This window comes from Antedon bifida, chromosome 8 (assembly GCF_963402885.1).
Source record: "Antedon bifida chromosome 8, ecAntBifi1.1, whole genome shotgun sequence".
In the NCBI taxonomy this organism is placed as follows: Eukaryota; Metazoa; Echinodermata; class Crinoidea; order Comatulida; family Antedonidae; genus Antedon; species Antedon bifida.
In genome coordinates this window covers 17,237,907-17,253,010 of record NC_136233.1, presented here as the reverse complement: position 1 = coordinate 17,253,010, position 15,104 = coordinate 17,237,907, and the positions used below count along the sequence as shown (strand labels likewise).

At 31.9% G+C, this 15,104-nt stretch overlaps 1 protein-coding gene across 1 annotated transcript in view; it reads right to left on the bottom strand.

Annotated features, from left to right (window-relative positions):
* The window catches only part of LOC144851018 (protein capicua homolog), a 36,014-nt gene extending 22,134 nt beyond the window's left edge, over nucleotides 1-13,880 (bottom strand). The window contains exons 1-2 of the mRNA XM_078708542.1: nucleotides 13,808-13,880; nucleotides 7,086-8,401 (exon numbers count right to left, since the gene is read on the bottom strand). Coding sequence (XP_078564668.1) covers nucleotides 7,086-8,352 — 1,267 coding nt within the window. The 5' untranslated portion in view covers nucleotides 8,353-8,401; nucleotides 13,808-13,880. The remainder of the gene's footprint in view (nucleotides 1-7,085; nucleotides 8,402-13,807) is intronic.
* Between the last annotated feature and the right edge of the window lie 1,224 nt (nucleotides 13,881-15,104).

Here is a 15,104-nt window from a genome sequence, read left to right as displayed (position 1 = left end):
GTATACCACTGTGTACACAAGTCAACTAAATAATTAAACAGAAATTGAAATCATTAAATGTGTGAATGATACAGTAACTAATTTCATGGTTGGTGTGTATTCTAGATTCTTGATTGAAGTGAATAGTTGACTAGACAATTTAATGTCACATTCAGATAAGAAAGTACTGTAGGGTGGTTCTTCATTTTTATTAGGTATAGTACATGTGATTGAGAATATACCAGAGTTCTCAAGTAAGTAACAGAAATTCCATAATAACTACGGAAATTCGGCTCAATTAAAGTCACACAATAAACAGTATTAAACTATGACAAAATATGATTCGGCCTAAATTTATGAGAAACGCCAGTAAAACACTATAATAATGGTCAAATAAAAAATCTGCACCATGAAAAGCCCTGCTTCCAGGTATTCCATGACTTTGGTATGGGTGATGTGTCAACAAATTTAGAAAGCAAAATGATGACAACGAAGTTAGTGAGTATGGTTGGCAATCAGAACCAATAATTAACCGATAAACTGCCTGTGGAAATGGGGTTTACCTTATTCCACTGGAGAAAAATTAAACAATAATTATCTCATTCAAATCAGATAATTATCTGATAAACGCGATACTTTTTAATGTGTTTGGGTCTCCGATTGATGCACACTTTAAAAAATTAACCGATAATTTTTGTTTTGGCTGCGGGAACACGGCAAGATAGACCATAGAGGTATTATAGTGAGAGACCTTTCGTTTTGTTATGATCTGTCATGCAACATACGCAGCTACAGTGGAAAAATCATTTGCACACTCAGAAACATAAAAAGCATAAAATAGAGGTGAAAAGGTGGAAAGTATTAATATGACGTTTTAAATGAAATATTACTTCTCTATATTGCTAATGTAAAAGTACTATACAGTACTCTGATCCATTGTTAAAGAAAACTTTGTTATATTTTTTTACAAAGTTCCAGCTGCAGGAAAAAATAATATTTTATGAGAGCATTGTTCAGCCACTTTTTTTCCATGATGGGATAAATCACCAGATGTATGCTTTTAGTGGCATTCTGTGCTAAAGAATAATAAAGACACTTGAGACTACTGTAGACTCTTTTTATAAAAAAAATGAGAAAAAAAAGGAAATTTGTAATAATTAGAACTATTCTTTGGACACTCCTATTTAATGGACACCCCTATGAACACTTATGACACTTAATGAATGCTCGACGGAGAATACCGTAAAACTTTGAAAAGAAACCCATCTCAAAAGAAGCCCCCTCTTTGGTCTGCAAAAGTAATCTCGAAAAAGTTTTAAACCCACTGGGCCTCTTTTCAAGATAGTATGGAGTTCATTTCTAGATAGACTATTTAACAAAAGGAACAAGGTGATTTAATGCCAAATAACCTGTGATCAGATATTATAATGTATGGTCTTGAAAGGTTATATCGAAAATTCATTTCATTTTAAAATGGTATTCTGATCATAAATATGGCAGGTATTATTGTAGTAGCAATTCACAAAATTTAAAGCATTCATTTAAAAAAGTTTGCAAAAGAAATCTCAAAAGAAGCTCACCCAAGACTAGAGTACTAAAAAAAAGAAAAAGTCCATGGGCTTCTTTTCGAGGTTTTACAGTATTGTATATTTTCAATAGTGAACATTTTATGTGAAATACAATAAAACCCATACTAAACAACAATATTTTTAAATATATATATTTTTTAAAGATTCTATAAAGACTTTAAAATAAAATTGTTGTAGTTAGAAATGGCCACACTTTTACAGTTGTGATTTTTTTATCTCAATTGTACAGTAATTTGTATATAATAAATACAGAATACAATTACAAGGCTGTAATGTAAAGTTGTAAATGTAATTGGTAAAAACAAAAATCTTTGGACAATTTTGATTGAAAATATTTGCAGTCTAGTTAAATTTTTAATATAAAAAGTTTATTTACATTAGGAATGCAGAGTTCATGTGGATGATACTTATTTAGTGCTCAATAAATCTAAAATATCTGTGACATCATTAATTGTTCCATTTTTTAGGAGTAATGTTGAAGAAAACTGATGACAATTATTTTGTGCACATCCAGGGAAGCCCAAAATGATTGCGCCCTCATCAGGGGCCATCTCAACAACCATCATATTCCTATATATTATTTTAAACACAGTTAGTAAATCCTGATTCGTCATTATAAAATTATGTAATGACAATAGGTCAGAGGCCAATTAATATATTTTAGGGACCATCTCAGATTTAGTGTATTTTGAAAATACGAGCTACTGTAGGCCTTAGAACCGACCTATTGCCATGGTTAATTTTTAATAAGAATTCAAAATCAATTTTCCATTGTTCGCTCCGAGCAATTTTAACCTGTTTTTGATTCATTAGATGAATAATAAAAGTAAAAATGAAATAAACAGTAATTTCTAATTAGATAATATTTTAAAATACAAAAGGTACAGTAGTCTTACCATTCCGTTCTGCATTGTATTTTTGGCTATACCATTTGATAAATGCGTAACATAACAATAAAAGGTGGTAATGTACAACACTTTGGCTATGCTACAGTGGTGAAAATGTTCATTGATTGGTAATACAACATACTGTATATACTACCATGTTAAATTTACAAAAGGAATTTTGTATGTACCTGGTATATTATTATTTTATCCGTAGGTTTTGGTTGAATAAAATCAAGTTTGAGTCATTTTTTGGAATGTTTTTGTCTTCAAAAATTAAAACTGAAATGATTAAATTAAAAAAGTAAAGATATCAACAGGAAGACAACAGGAACAGTTATACATTTGTCAATGTTCCTGATAGATGGACTTTATAATGTAACACAAGTGTTCTTTTACATACATCCACCTGAAGACAACATTAGGCCTACACTGTGTTACCAGTAAATACACTACTTTACAAAGTACTATTACCAGGTCTGTTATAATCATTGACTCCCAGGGACCTGATAATCATACATCTTATTGATTGTCTACTGTAAGAGGTTGCACAGAGCAAAGTCCAAATTATAATAAACTGTTAAATGCTGTTCCCAAATTTACAATGAGAAGAATAAAATTTAAAAGGTTACAAAAGGCCATAACTGATTAATGAAAACAAATAGATTCTAAAATTGGTTTCAAACAGAGAAGTTTTTTTCAAAAAATCTGGTTGTTTCAACCTCTGCAGAATCACAGATGCCATTGTTTATTGATCACACAATCAACTACTAAAGTCCGGGACTATATTATAAGAATCAACTGATGTTTTTGTCTATAAATTTGGGACATTTTATATCATTTAATTGAAAATAAAATGGAAACAAACTTTTCTCCTGCAGTGTTACTTTTGATTATTGTATCAGTCAGTGGAGATGGAATTGCGCTTGAGTTAATATTATAAAGATTACGAAAAAGATGAACCTTGTAGATTGTTCCTTGAATGTCTTTTTTTTTTATTTGTTCAATAAAAATACAAAAAACATACAAAAAGATGAAAATCACATTTTTTTTTTAAATTACCTTTAATTATTTTATTCTTTAAAATTAAAATATTCCATAATTATTTGCATCATCATTATAAATATGTCCAGAATTTTTGTTATTTGATCAACGCATTCATTCAATAATGCCGTCTGATGCAATTAACATACAATATTACTAGGGCACTTTAAAAGAGATTACAGAAGTACCGGTATTGGTTTAGTACTACGGCAAGGTCATGTGATATGTGATTTCATAAACGCAATAATGCTATTGGTCTGTTTATTCCTGTTGTTCAATGTCCTAGAAATGAACTCAGGCAAACCTTATAACAGGTTAGCTAATGTTTATTTTTAGATATTACACAAATTTAATTCTTGCAGCAGTATAAAATCTAATCTATTTATAATATGGATATTACACTGTAGTGAAACATTTTCTTAGGAATAATTGATTGCTGATTTATAAATTAAAGCCACTTCAAAAATGTGTGATTCATTTATTTACAGGAACTGAAAAAGGATCTTGGTTTAATTGTTAAAATGTATAACTGTAGTACACGTCTGTTAAAAGGTTTTACTAATACAAGACATTTAGTGGTTGTCACATACTAATATAAATAAAATATTAATATAAATACCACATAACATAGTTATTTTTTATAGCATACTGCCATTGGATTGGTTAGTATGTTTGTATTATGTGTCATTCAGTAGTTCTATTGCATGTTAAAAGTTCTATTGAATGGCTCTATTGCATGTTCAGCTTTTTGTAAACATTTTGAAAATTGTGTGCAACTCGAGTCTGGCGACTGTTCGATTATCAAATGTTTTTATAACAGATGCTATTCAGTATCTAGCGCATGGTACGTTCTATTTAATGACTCTATTGCATGTTCAGCTTTTTGTTTAACATTTTGAGAATTGTGTGCATCATAAGGTTGGTGAATATTCAAGAACAAACTGTTGTACCTCACTGCCAAAATCCGAGTGCTGATTTTTTTAAAAGCTTGCTAACTGTACACCTCAATATTGATTCAAGATGGAAGGAGCAATTGAAAGAAATCATGAATATTTTGTAATGTGAATGGGGAGAATATAATTTTCCTTCATTGCACCCTCTCATTGAATAGAACAATCACATGAAAACATTCTTTCTATTCAACATTTAAAATTTAAATTTCTTTTTAAGTTCAACAAAAGGACAGTCTTGTTTTTTTTTTTGACAGTTACTAGAGTATACTGTAGTGTCAATTTTTGGCAATCAATAGATAGAATTTCCAGTACAAAACAAAACATTTTACAATAGACGATCCCAGTCTATCATATACTGTAGTTGCAAAATTTACCTTGTCTCTGAACATTTTGTAGAATGTCTGGATGTCTAGCTTTCCAACAAACTTATTAATTATTATTTGTATTTAAAAAATCCCTTTGACATCAGACACAAGTGGTTTTAATTTGTATTTTTATGTGACCTGCTTTTCACTGTTTTAACTTACTATATAATAATGAGGCATTATAATACATCTATAATAATAATACTATCTATCAAGTTGTTTAAATTTAAACAACTTGTTTTGATACATAATGGTAATTATTCTTCATAGTGTACCTAGATTCTACTGTATTCTGTGATTTGGTTTGCAATGTTTGTTGGTGTCTACAAATCAATATTTTACATAGCAATAGTAAGTAAAGTTTAGTTGGGGTTTTTTGGTTGCATTATTTACTAACAGATAATTCTTTCATGGTTGCATACTGTAAACACGGATTCTAATTTTGGACAATTTCTTGCAATAGGCTGAATTTTACGAATTCAGAAAAAAATTATATCTTCTGCTTAATTACTACTAATTATTTAAAATAATATTTTGGAGTGTGTTATACAAAGGGCTTAGGGATCATGTCAAAATTGTTCTCCTGCAGTTACTGCAGTAATGACATTTGTTTTAAACTGCAATAACATATGTTTGTAAAGGTTCATGATGAATTTACTGCAATAAACAGCATTTTCTAAAGAAAGCTTCCTAAATAATAGCAAACGAACAACATGTCGTTACTGCAGTAATTTCAGTAATATATTTTTAACATGGTCCCTAATATTAATGCTCAAACCGATACATGTAATTACTTTTTATGTTTTGGTTCACAACACATCCAGGGCACTAGGATTTGGATTGGGGGTGTAATCGCTTTTCTTGCCTTGTGTCAAATCCTCACGAGTTAACGTGGGCGGGTTTGTCAAACTGTCTAAACATTATCCTTGATCAAATTATAAAAGGCAACTAGTTTTAATTCTTTAAGACTTTTTACAACTTATGGCAGTAATCATATTTTAACTGCAGTAAATAATCATTTTTAGTACTGTACATACTTGTTACTATTTACAGTGATTAATTAAAAATTAAAAAAAACTTTTTAGCAAAGTTCACAGTTTATCAGATTTTTTGGCAATTGTTGTGTACACTAGTTAATTTCTTTCTGCAATTTTACTTACAGTAATAGTAATACAAGGACCATAGAGAAAATAATTTGCTAATTGTACTTTTATATATGCTTTTTTATCCTTTAAATGTTAAAGATTTTTACTGCTTTTCTGTTTTAAACTGTTAAATCCAGGAACACATTAAATGACGACAGTGCATTACACTTGGATTACAATGTGGCCATCCAGGCCTCTGAATTTGATGGTAAAATGCAACAAGAGGCCTTGAAACATGGAGTCAACCAAATGGCAAAAACAAGTTCAAATGTCAAAATAAACTCTTAATACTGTACTGTCTCAAGGTCTTTCATTTATCTAATGTACATTATTTAATGTATTAGTGTAACCAGCAGTCTTCCTGAAAATGCAATTAACAAATTCTTTATATAATACTGTATGAGGCTGAGGTATGTCCACTGTAATGTACAGTAGTAGTGAATTCGCAAATGTTGGCTTATTGTGTTAAAGGGCTCAAACCGCAAAATCTGTAATTCTGCCTCTAAACCCAAGCTAATATCCTGTATGTAATAATATGATCGCAATCGTAAACCTTATCTGTGAGAAAGGAGTCACTCTCTAAAGTCTAGAGTACTATGTAGCAAAGCACAAGAAAACAATCAAAGTCAAAACCACTTGGGTTCTTTGTGTGATAATCACTATTGCAGATCAAACAAAGCTATAATGGGATTGGGTGCAGGTGAACAGCAAGCCCCCATCTGTTGTAACATCAACATGGGGCTATACAGTATTTAAACCAAAACACCAGGATAACCTTTACTCATCACCCAAGATGATGGGTTCTTTACAGCGTACATGAGTCATATGTGTAAACTGGACTTCCATTTTAAATTGTTTTCCCGAGAAGACTTGTTCTACCACCAGAACTCGAACCTGTGACGTTTATTATAAATTTGTTTTGCAGCACATCGGCCTTATTAAGCGCTTAACTTGGCCAGTAAGAAGACACTTTTTGGGTGCCACAGGTGTCCACTTACAGTAATTGTACAGTAAAAATTACTAAACCACTAAATCTGCAGCAGCCGTTAACCGAAGTTGCGCAAGGCATTGTAGGAATGTAGAGTAAAAAGAAATATAGTAAAAATATATGAAGTAAAAACCTCACCTGTTCTTGTTACACTGGAGCTGCGTGACCCACTGCCATGAGACATGTTATCCCAGTCAGCATCACAGTCAGTTGAAAGCTCACCCCGCAGAGTTTTCCCATGCATGGACAGATGTCGAGAGCAATATCCACGGCGTTGAGATTCTTTGCTGCAGCCTTCTCTTGAGCACAATCGTCGCCATTGCTTACCGTTGTATTTCTTACGAACTCCATTTGGTGTAGTTACCACATCACCTTTTTTAAATTTAGCAGGTGGCGATATTGGAGAAATGGAGTGAGATGATGATGCCGTACTGAGGTTACTTGGATGTCGTCGTCGAAAGGAATGATGTGGCCGACCCATTACTGATGGAGACGAAGTGGCCATAGCAACTTCAGGGGTTATTGAAGGGGATTTACCTATTAAGTGAGTTCCTTTATCAAACCGTATTTCTTTTTGTAGTTCGCAATCGGATCCTTCCGATGCACTGTCTGTTTCTTCATCTTTCTCGTCAGCGCGTGCAGACTGTTGCGGACCGTACACAAGTTGACGGACTGTTCCGGTAAATGTGTGATTTCCCAACTGCCATGGAGTTCTAATCAATCGTAATTTGGACAATGGCACTGAAAGTTCAGAAACTCCGAAATGTTTCCTTACTTCCTCTGAAAAACAAACTTGTGCTTGATTTTCATTGTTTAAGGCTTCAACAACACATTCGCAAAATATCTGTTGATCTTTGCTAACCTGAGCAAGAACATGCAAACCAACAGTGACGTTACTTTTGTCTGGATCACTGTCACGAACAACTCCAACGTTTGAACTGGAAAAAACATCTTCAAAATCCACAACTTGTCTGTCGGTTTCAAACTGTACACTTACATCTCTATTCTGTCTACAATTTTTAATAACGGCTGGCATAAATGTAAAGCCGCGTTTCGCAAGTACCCGTCGATTCCGAAAATCTTTTAAATCAAGAGCGATTTTTTTGTAAGGAGGAGTAGACATATCTGGACTTGGTCGCTTTGATATAGGAAAATCTTTGGTATGTTTTAAAGTAGTTTTGTCGCTCTTTTTTAAGTCACTTGATGTAACATCTGTACCAATCAATATTAAACCGTCTCCGTTTTTACGCGATAATGTATTTTCATTTACCTTCCCATTAGTTATTGATTGCTGGTCTAAAGGTACTGTTGCGTCAGGTTCTGGAGAGTTATTCTGGCTGTCCACTCTATTTTTCAAGCGCTTTCGTCTGTCACTTTTTCTGGTAGCATGGGACATTTTTTGCATTAACCACTGACATCGAAACAGCTAGTAAGATTGATTTAACTGAAAATTCCTAAAATAAAGCAAATAAAAAAAATATTTACAAAGATTTCAAATAAATAAATTTACTATCTTAATAATTTTCTTTCTAAAAAGTTTCAAATTAAATTGATTAAATTTCCAATGACAACAATGAGGGGAATATGTTTTAACATTAAAGCCTACCTCCCTTCATTGGGCACCTATATTTAGGGGACACTTTTTGGGGCTTCAAATGGTCCCTTAAATAGGGGTTTTAGTGTATCCTCAATTTTCTTTCTAAAATGTTTCCTTGTACAGTATCTGAACCCTTCCATTGGGACACACTTATTCCTGTGTTCATGAAAAAGGGATAATGTTGTTGATGGCCCAACCCTATTCATCAGGGCACTTTGTTGAGTCCTGAAGGTGTCCCAACAAATAGGGGACTCTATATTAATTGATGTAAAACTTTTTTCCCAGTTTTTTTTCATTCATAATTCAGTTAAGCTCCACACATAGATTATGATATCTATTCAATGTGTTGTCCAGTAAAAATTGTTAGTAGGCTACAAGTCATCATTTAATACGCCCACGGCTTTATGTAAGGAAACTGATTCTAAAACTCAGACAGGCCAGGAACTCTTGATAAATTTAAAGTTTGAAAAAATTATTGGACTCAAACTGAAATATAGTTTGAGCATGGTACAATAATAATTACACATTACATTTGACTTTCAGACAGACATCATCACATGTTCCCAAAATGTCTCCGTTTATCAATGTAGCAGTTTTATGTACTCATATTTAAAGTCATTTAAAAAAAGTCACAAACTTCACAACTGTAAAATAGAGTATTATACAGTAAGTACTATACCTCGGGTATAAGCCCACATTTTTTTAAATAAGCCCAAATTTGGATTGTTCTGCCAAATACATGTAGGTAATTAATACAGTAGGCCAAATGGTACATTTTACCATGAGATTATTAAATAATGCAAAATACTATTTAAGGATGTGAAGATAAATAACTGATTGTAAACATTAAAAAATAGAAATATTACTGGAAACCTGTTTACCAATTTAATAGTATTGCAAAGTAATTGCTATTTTTAAAATACTGGTACTATGTTTTTGTTTTTATTATTTATGTACCTGAAAAACTGTAATTTAAAGCAAAATATAGTGAAATTGGCTGACAGTCAATGGGTTTTTGGTTGAATTTAAATGTATTTTATTTTAAATTTTCACATTTTGTATTGTGAAACATTATTTTGTTTTCAGGAATTTTTTCTATGGAAGTGATTTACTTAACAAAATGGCCTACAGTACTGTATTCAAATTATTCGATTTTATTAATCTTCATTTTTCATGTTTTGGGGGACAAAACATCTTTATAGTTTTTTCGTTATTGTTAAATGTACTCAGTACACAAAAGTGATGTGAATATTTGTACTGTACAGTTTGCTTTTCAAAAGATCATCAAATAAATGCAAACATGATGATATTTATTGACACAACTAAGCTGTCTTATTACATATTAATATAAGACATTGTTTATTGATTCACATAAACTAAGTATGTTCTCCTTTTATCCTCTTTGTCTTACACGATAAATATTGAGGAGAAATAACGATATAAAAGCGCAAATAACATTCCTAGAACGCCACCCACAATGTCTATGCCGCCATGATACATATCCTCCCATGATTCATATCACATGACCACAATAATTATGTGAAATATTAAATAATAATTGATAACTACCTTTCTAAAATAAGGTATTGTTTAAACCTTTGGCATTGTTTATTATTAGTCAATAATGGTTTTTGGTAAGAAAATGTACAGTATGATGAAGGACATTTAGGGTATAAATCAAGTATTGTGCCTAAATTAGTTTAAAATACATATTACAGAAATTAAAGAAATATTAAAAGGAAGTAAATCTGAAATTCATATAATGTCAATATTATATACAATTTTTATAGTAGGCCTAGTAGTTTAGTACAGTGTGTACAGTATAATATTCATTTGCAAAAGATAAGAAAATCTTATTGGTGTTTTCACAAGCTTTGCTTTCTTGGATTTTTCCCACTCTTTGTTACCAAACTATTGTGTTTTAAGCTCTGTCTACACTATCAAATTGTATGTGATGGGCCCATATATGGACATGATGATGTCATATTTGGACACATCCCACTTTTGTTGTCAAACTAGTTTGATAATAGTGTAGACATAACTTTACTTTTATGAATTTTATAAGAGAAATAAAAGTTACTTACCACAAAGGAACAAAAATTGCAAAGGGTAAACAGCAGGGAAGATTATAAGGATAGAAGTTATAAAGTTTTCATTGAGAGAAGTCACAGACTTGGTGTTTATATACTGTGACCACTAAGTATAATGGACAAATAAGAGCCCATCATAACAGGATCTGATTTTATAATTGATAGGTCCTGAAGGTAAATGAATATACCATTGACTAGATCCTTTATCACCAAGGACAACATGATTCCAGACAAAATACAGGGAGTAGTAAATCTCCATGTATACAGTACACACTCAACATGAAGTTTGTTGTAAATACTTTTAAAATAACTACAAAACTGATCGTTTTTGTTTAATAGGTTTTCTTTCTTTTATATTTTCACATAATATTATTACCAATACTTTTTTTATCATCAAATTTGTACAGTATTTATGAAAGTGGAAGTCGGGTATATTTTTCAAATATGTTTAAAATGGATCACAATGCCTATTTAATTATAATTAATTTATTATTAATTAAGTTTATATTGATTCATGTTTGAATGCTTTGAGTGCTGGTGCACAGAACCTTATACTTGGAATTAGACCTTGGAATCTTGAATTAGATATCATTTCCTTGATTACTATAGTATACTGTCACTTTCCAAATATTTGAATTTCATTACATATGTACAACTACAGTACAAAGAAGTTGTGCCATACAATTGACAATGTCCCACTCTACGATACTGATAGTGTACTCAATTCCATAGAGGAACGAAACAGGAGATTCTTTATGATTTGTTTTTTTTTCTTTTTGCATTCAACTACTACTTTATTTCAACAATATTTTATGAGGGTGGTCCATCCAGCATCAGCTGATCATTAGGGACCCTCAAACAATACAAACAGTAAATACAAAATAAACTATAAAAACACAAAATTAACAAATATATAAAAAAATCACTGGTGTATACTGTACTAGTTTTATCTTTCCTGTCAAAATCATTCAATTATAGTGTTACTGCAGTAATGATATTTTTTACTGCAATAGCATGTGATTTTAGTTTGTTTCAATATAGAAGTTTATGAGGAATTGAAACAGTTTTAAATGGTTTTCTGAAGACAGCTTATTAAATATATAAACAGGTTAAAGAGTAAACAAACAATGTATATGATCCCTAATTATAGCTAATTAAATTTTGTATGAAAGATCTACTAAATGCTAAGGGGTACTAGTAACCTACAGTAGGAAGGGTGAATTGCACTGGTGGTCAGATATTATAATCAACCTTCAATGCACTCCAATGTTTAGAGTTAGACAGTGCAGTACAGGTAGCCGTTTTCAGTACCTACAACAAAAGTTTGTAGCAGTTAAATTTGTAACCTACTGTTGCTAGCCTCAACATTTTCATACTTTAAATAGAATTCTCAGAGGATTAGATGTGCTTGATCTATTAGTTGAAACACACACCTGTGCTAAGCCTAACATCTGAGATTACAGACCATGCATGTCATTTCCTTAGTATGTTATAAATATAAGCAATGATTTTGTAAAGCACTACAGTTAAATAATAAGGGTTGCACTTTTCTTGTCAAGGAAGATTTTTTTCAGTATTTAAACAAATATATATAAAAATTAATTCAAGTAATTTGAAAACAAAATAAACAAAAGATCTGCTCGTTGGTATTATTGGTAGTATTTGTTAAATTTTAATTTTCTATTTCTACTGTCTTACCCCAAACATAGCAATCAGGAATGTAACTAGAGAAATTTAGAGAGATGTCAGTGGGAATTGGTGTAATACTGTAATGTTAACTTAAGGATGGTGTGAACACTTTTAGATTTGTAGTGGTTTCTAGGGTAGGTTCTGTGTTGAATGGTATAAGTATGGTATAAGACTTAAAAATAGGGAAAAATACAGTAATACTGGTTTAGGCTTTCCCCCTCCCCAATCCCCCATCACCAATCCAATTGGAAAGGTCCATCAAATTTGAATTGTTAATTTAAAGAGGACCTGGAAAGAATTAAAATATTTGTTTAAATATTTTTTTATACTCTATCACAGGTACAGGTAATATTACCTGCTCTGTGACCTTTTAGATGGTCTGACCCAGATTTAACTTTATTGGGTGTACAGGTCGAGGCCTGTTGTTATTCATGAAGAAAAATAAGACAATTTATTTGTAATTTAACTACAAAAGGCCAAAAGTGCATACCACAGTTTGTCCTCAGTTTTGAAAATGATGTACAAGGCATTAGCTTAGATAAATTAATAAAACACTAGGCCTAATAATACTGTTTTATAAAATAACAATACTTAAGGTAATCAATATTTAACTTACTAACTACTACTATCATTAACAACCAGGGTATTTCTTTTTAATGAATTGTTTATTGAGATTTGATAATGTCTACGGGTGCAACAAACATAACAAATCTAGCAAGTCTGGACATGTCAAATTCACCCGGTGGGTGAATTATAATTATAACAGATACGAAAAAATACTATTATATAAAAATGTAGGCACATTTAATTTAATTTAGCCCTACTTAGGCCTAGGCCTAAATCTAATCCGTAGTTAGGCTATACTATTACTATAATAATATTTAAAAATAAGTAGATAGGCCTAGAAGGGATCTTGTAAAATGACACCTCCATCATAGGGAGGGGTAGGTAGTAGGTGATAGGCATCTATCTAGTGTAGTGGTATACATTATTTATTAGACATGTTTAGGGGCTAGCTAGGCCTAGGGCCTACTTGTGTAATGTAGGCTAAGGCCAGGTTAGGCCGGCTATACTATACTAGGCTATACATTACCTTGACAGGAAGATATCCGGATACTAATTAATACGTTAGGCATAGGCTACTACTACTACGTTGTGTTGAAATTACGACACTATTCAAGATGGTGACACGGTGTTGCGAAATAACCATTTCCAACACACAACAGACAGAAAAGGAAGCGGTAAAAATTCCCTTTAAAAAATAAATCGTACACGACACACAATACGTCGTGTGTGTATTGCCGGATGGTCTGTGTTGTGGCGATACGATCCACAAAATGATCTCTGAACCATGTCGCATGAATAGGGGGGTTAGGAAAACTACACAAACTCTAAATAACATACACGAAATTGAATAAAAAATCACATACTTTTCTATCAATACCAAGTGTACAGCTTAGGCCATGTTTAAATGCCTAACTTACCTTTATAAAACAGTATTTAACTAAAATAAACGCAATGACGCCGTCATTTTCCACTACACGTCGATCAGTTCAGTCCCTAAAAAAGGTGAATGAGCATAGCCTAACGCAAATACTGCAATCTGATTGGTCATACGGAAAGCAGGAGATCTAATTTATTCAAGAAACAACTCTCTAATTGGTCAAAAGATATTGATTTAATCTGACGAGCTGTTTATTGCATGCTTGAGCAGCTTTGACATGACCTTGTATTTTCCCATTGTATGCTTATTAGGAACTCGCGTCGTAATATTTCACGACTGAAACAAACTAATTTCTTCTGAAAATGAAGTTGATGTTTTAAAATACAAATATGTAGAATGTTGAGAATTTTCAACAAAATTTAAAAAGAATTAAGTAGAAAAATAATAGAACTTCCGTCGTAGTTCTAGCGATAACGTCATTGGGTACAGTAGCTGTCAATGACATGAAATAAACACGATTAAGTATTCTAGCCAATCAGCGAACGTTTTCAAAATAGTTCTTGTTGCTGAGTACGCTACTATTACTACTAAAGTACTACGCAGAGTGGGTCAGCCATTGACAGATGGAGCAGCGAATCAGCTGATAGACGCGATAGGCTCATTCACTGAACATGTTTTTTTACTACCCTGGACTCTGTGACGTAGTATGCATAATAAACACGAACAGTCGATCGAGAATACGAACGCCTTTTCGGTTTAGCATCGGCTAATTGTTTTACATCTACAGTATTCGATATGTGTACACTGAAACAAAAAAATTGATTGTTATAATAAGCCCTCATGAAAACATTATTCTTAAAATTATATTTGTCTTTTATTTAATTAAATTCAGCTGCCGTTGCCCGTTCAATATGGACGGGCACAATCTTATAATGATTTTGAGGTTTGGGAATGAAGTATTTACTCAATACAGTATACACAAATCTATAAATGGATGTACAGTATTCAGAGGTAAATTATAGGCTACAGCATTTATATTAGAAGTTTAAAATCATATTTATCTTTATTTCAGTGTCTATTTTGTTTTCATTAACTCTAAATACAAGCAATTTTAAATACAATTTTGCAGTCATCGCAAATAATTGTGGTAGGAAATTGGCCGAGCGAGAATTACCGAACGCAGCATTCGTGGATATGTTTTGCATGCGTAGTGTATACCACAAACATAGGTCTCCTACTATACAGAATGAGAAAAATCCATATGTAATAATAAAAATAAAAGCCATACTCAATTAATTGTTTGAATAAATCATATCCGATCAGGGCTTATATCGTTA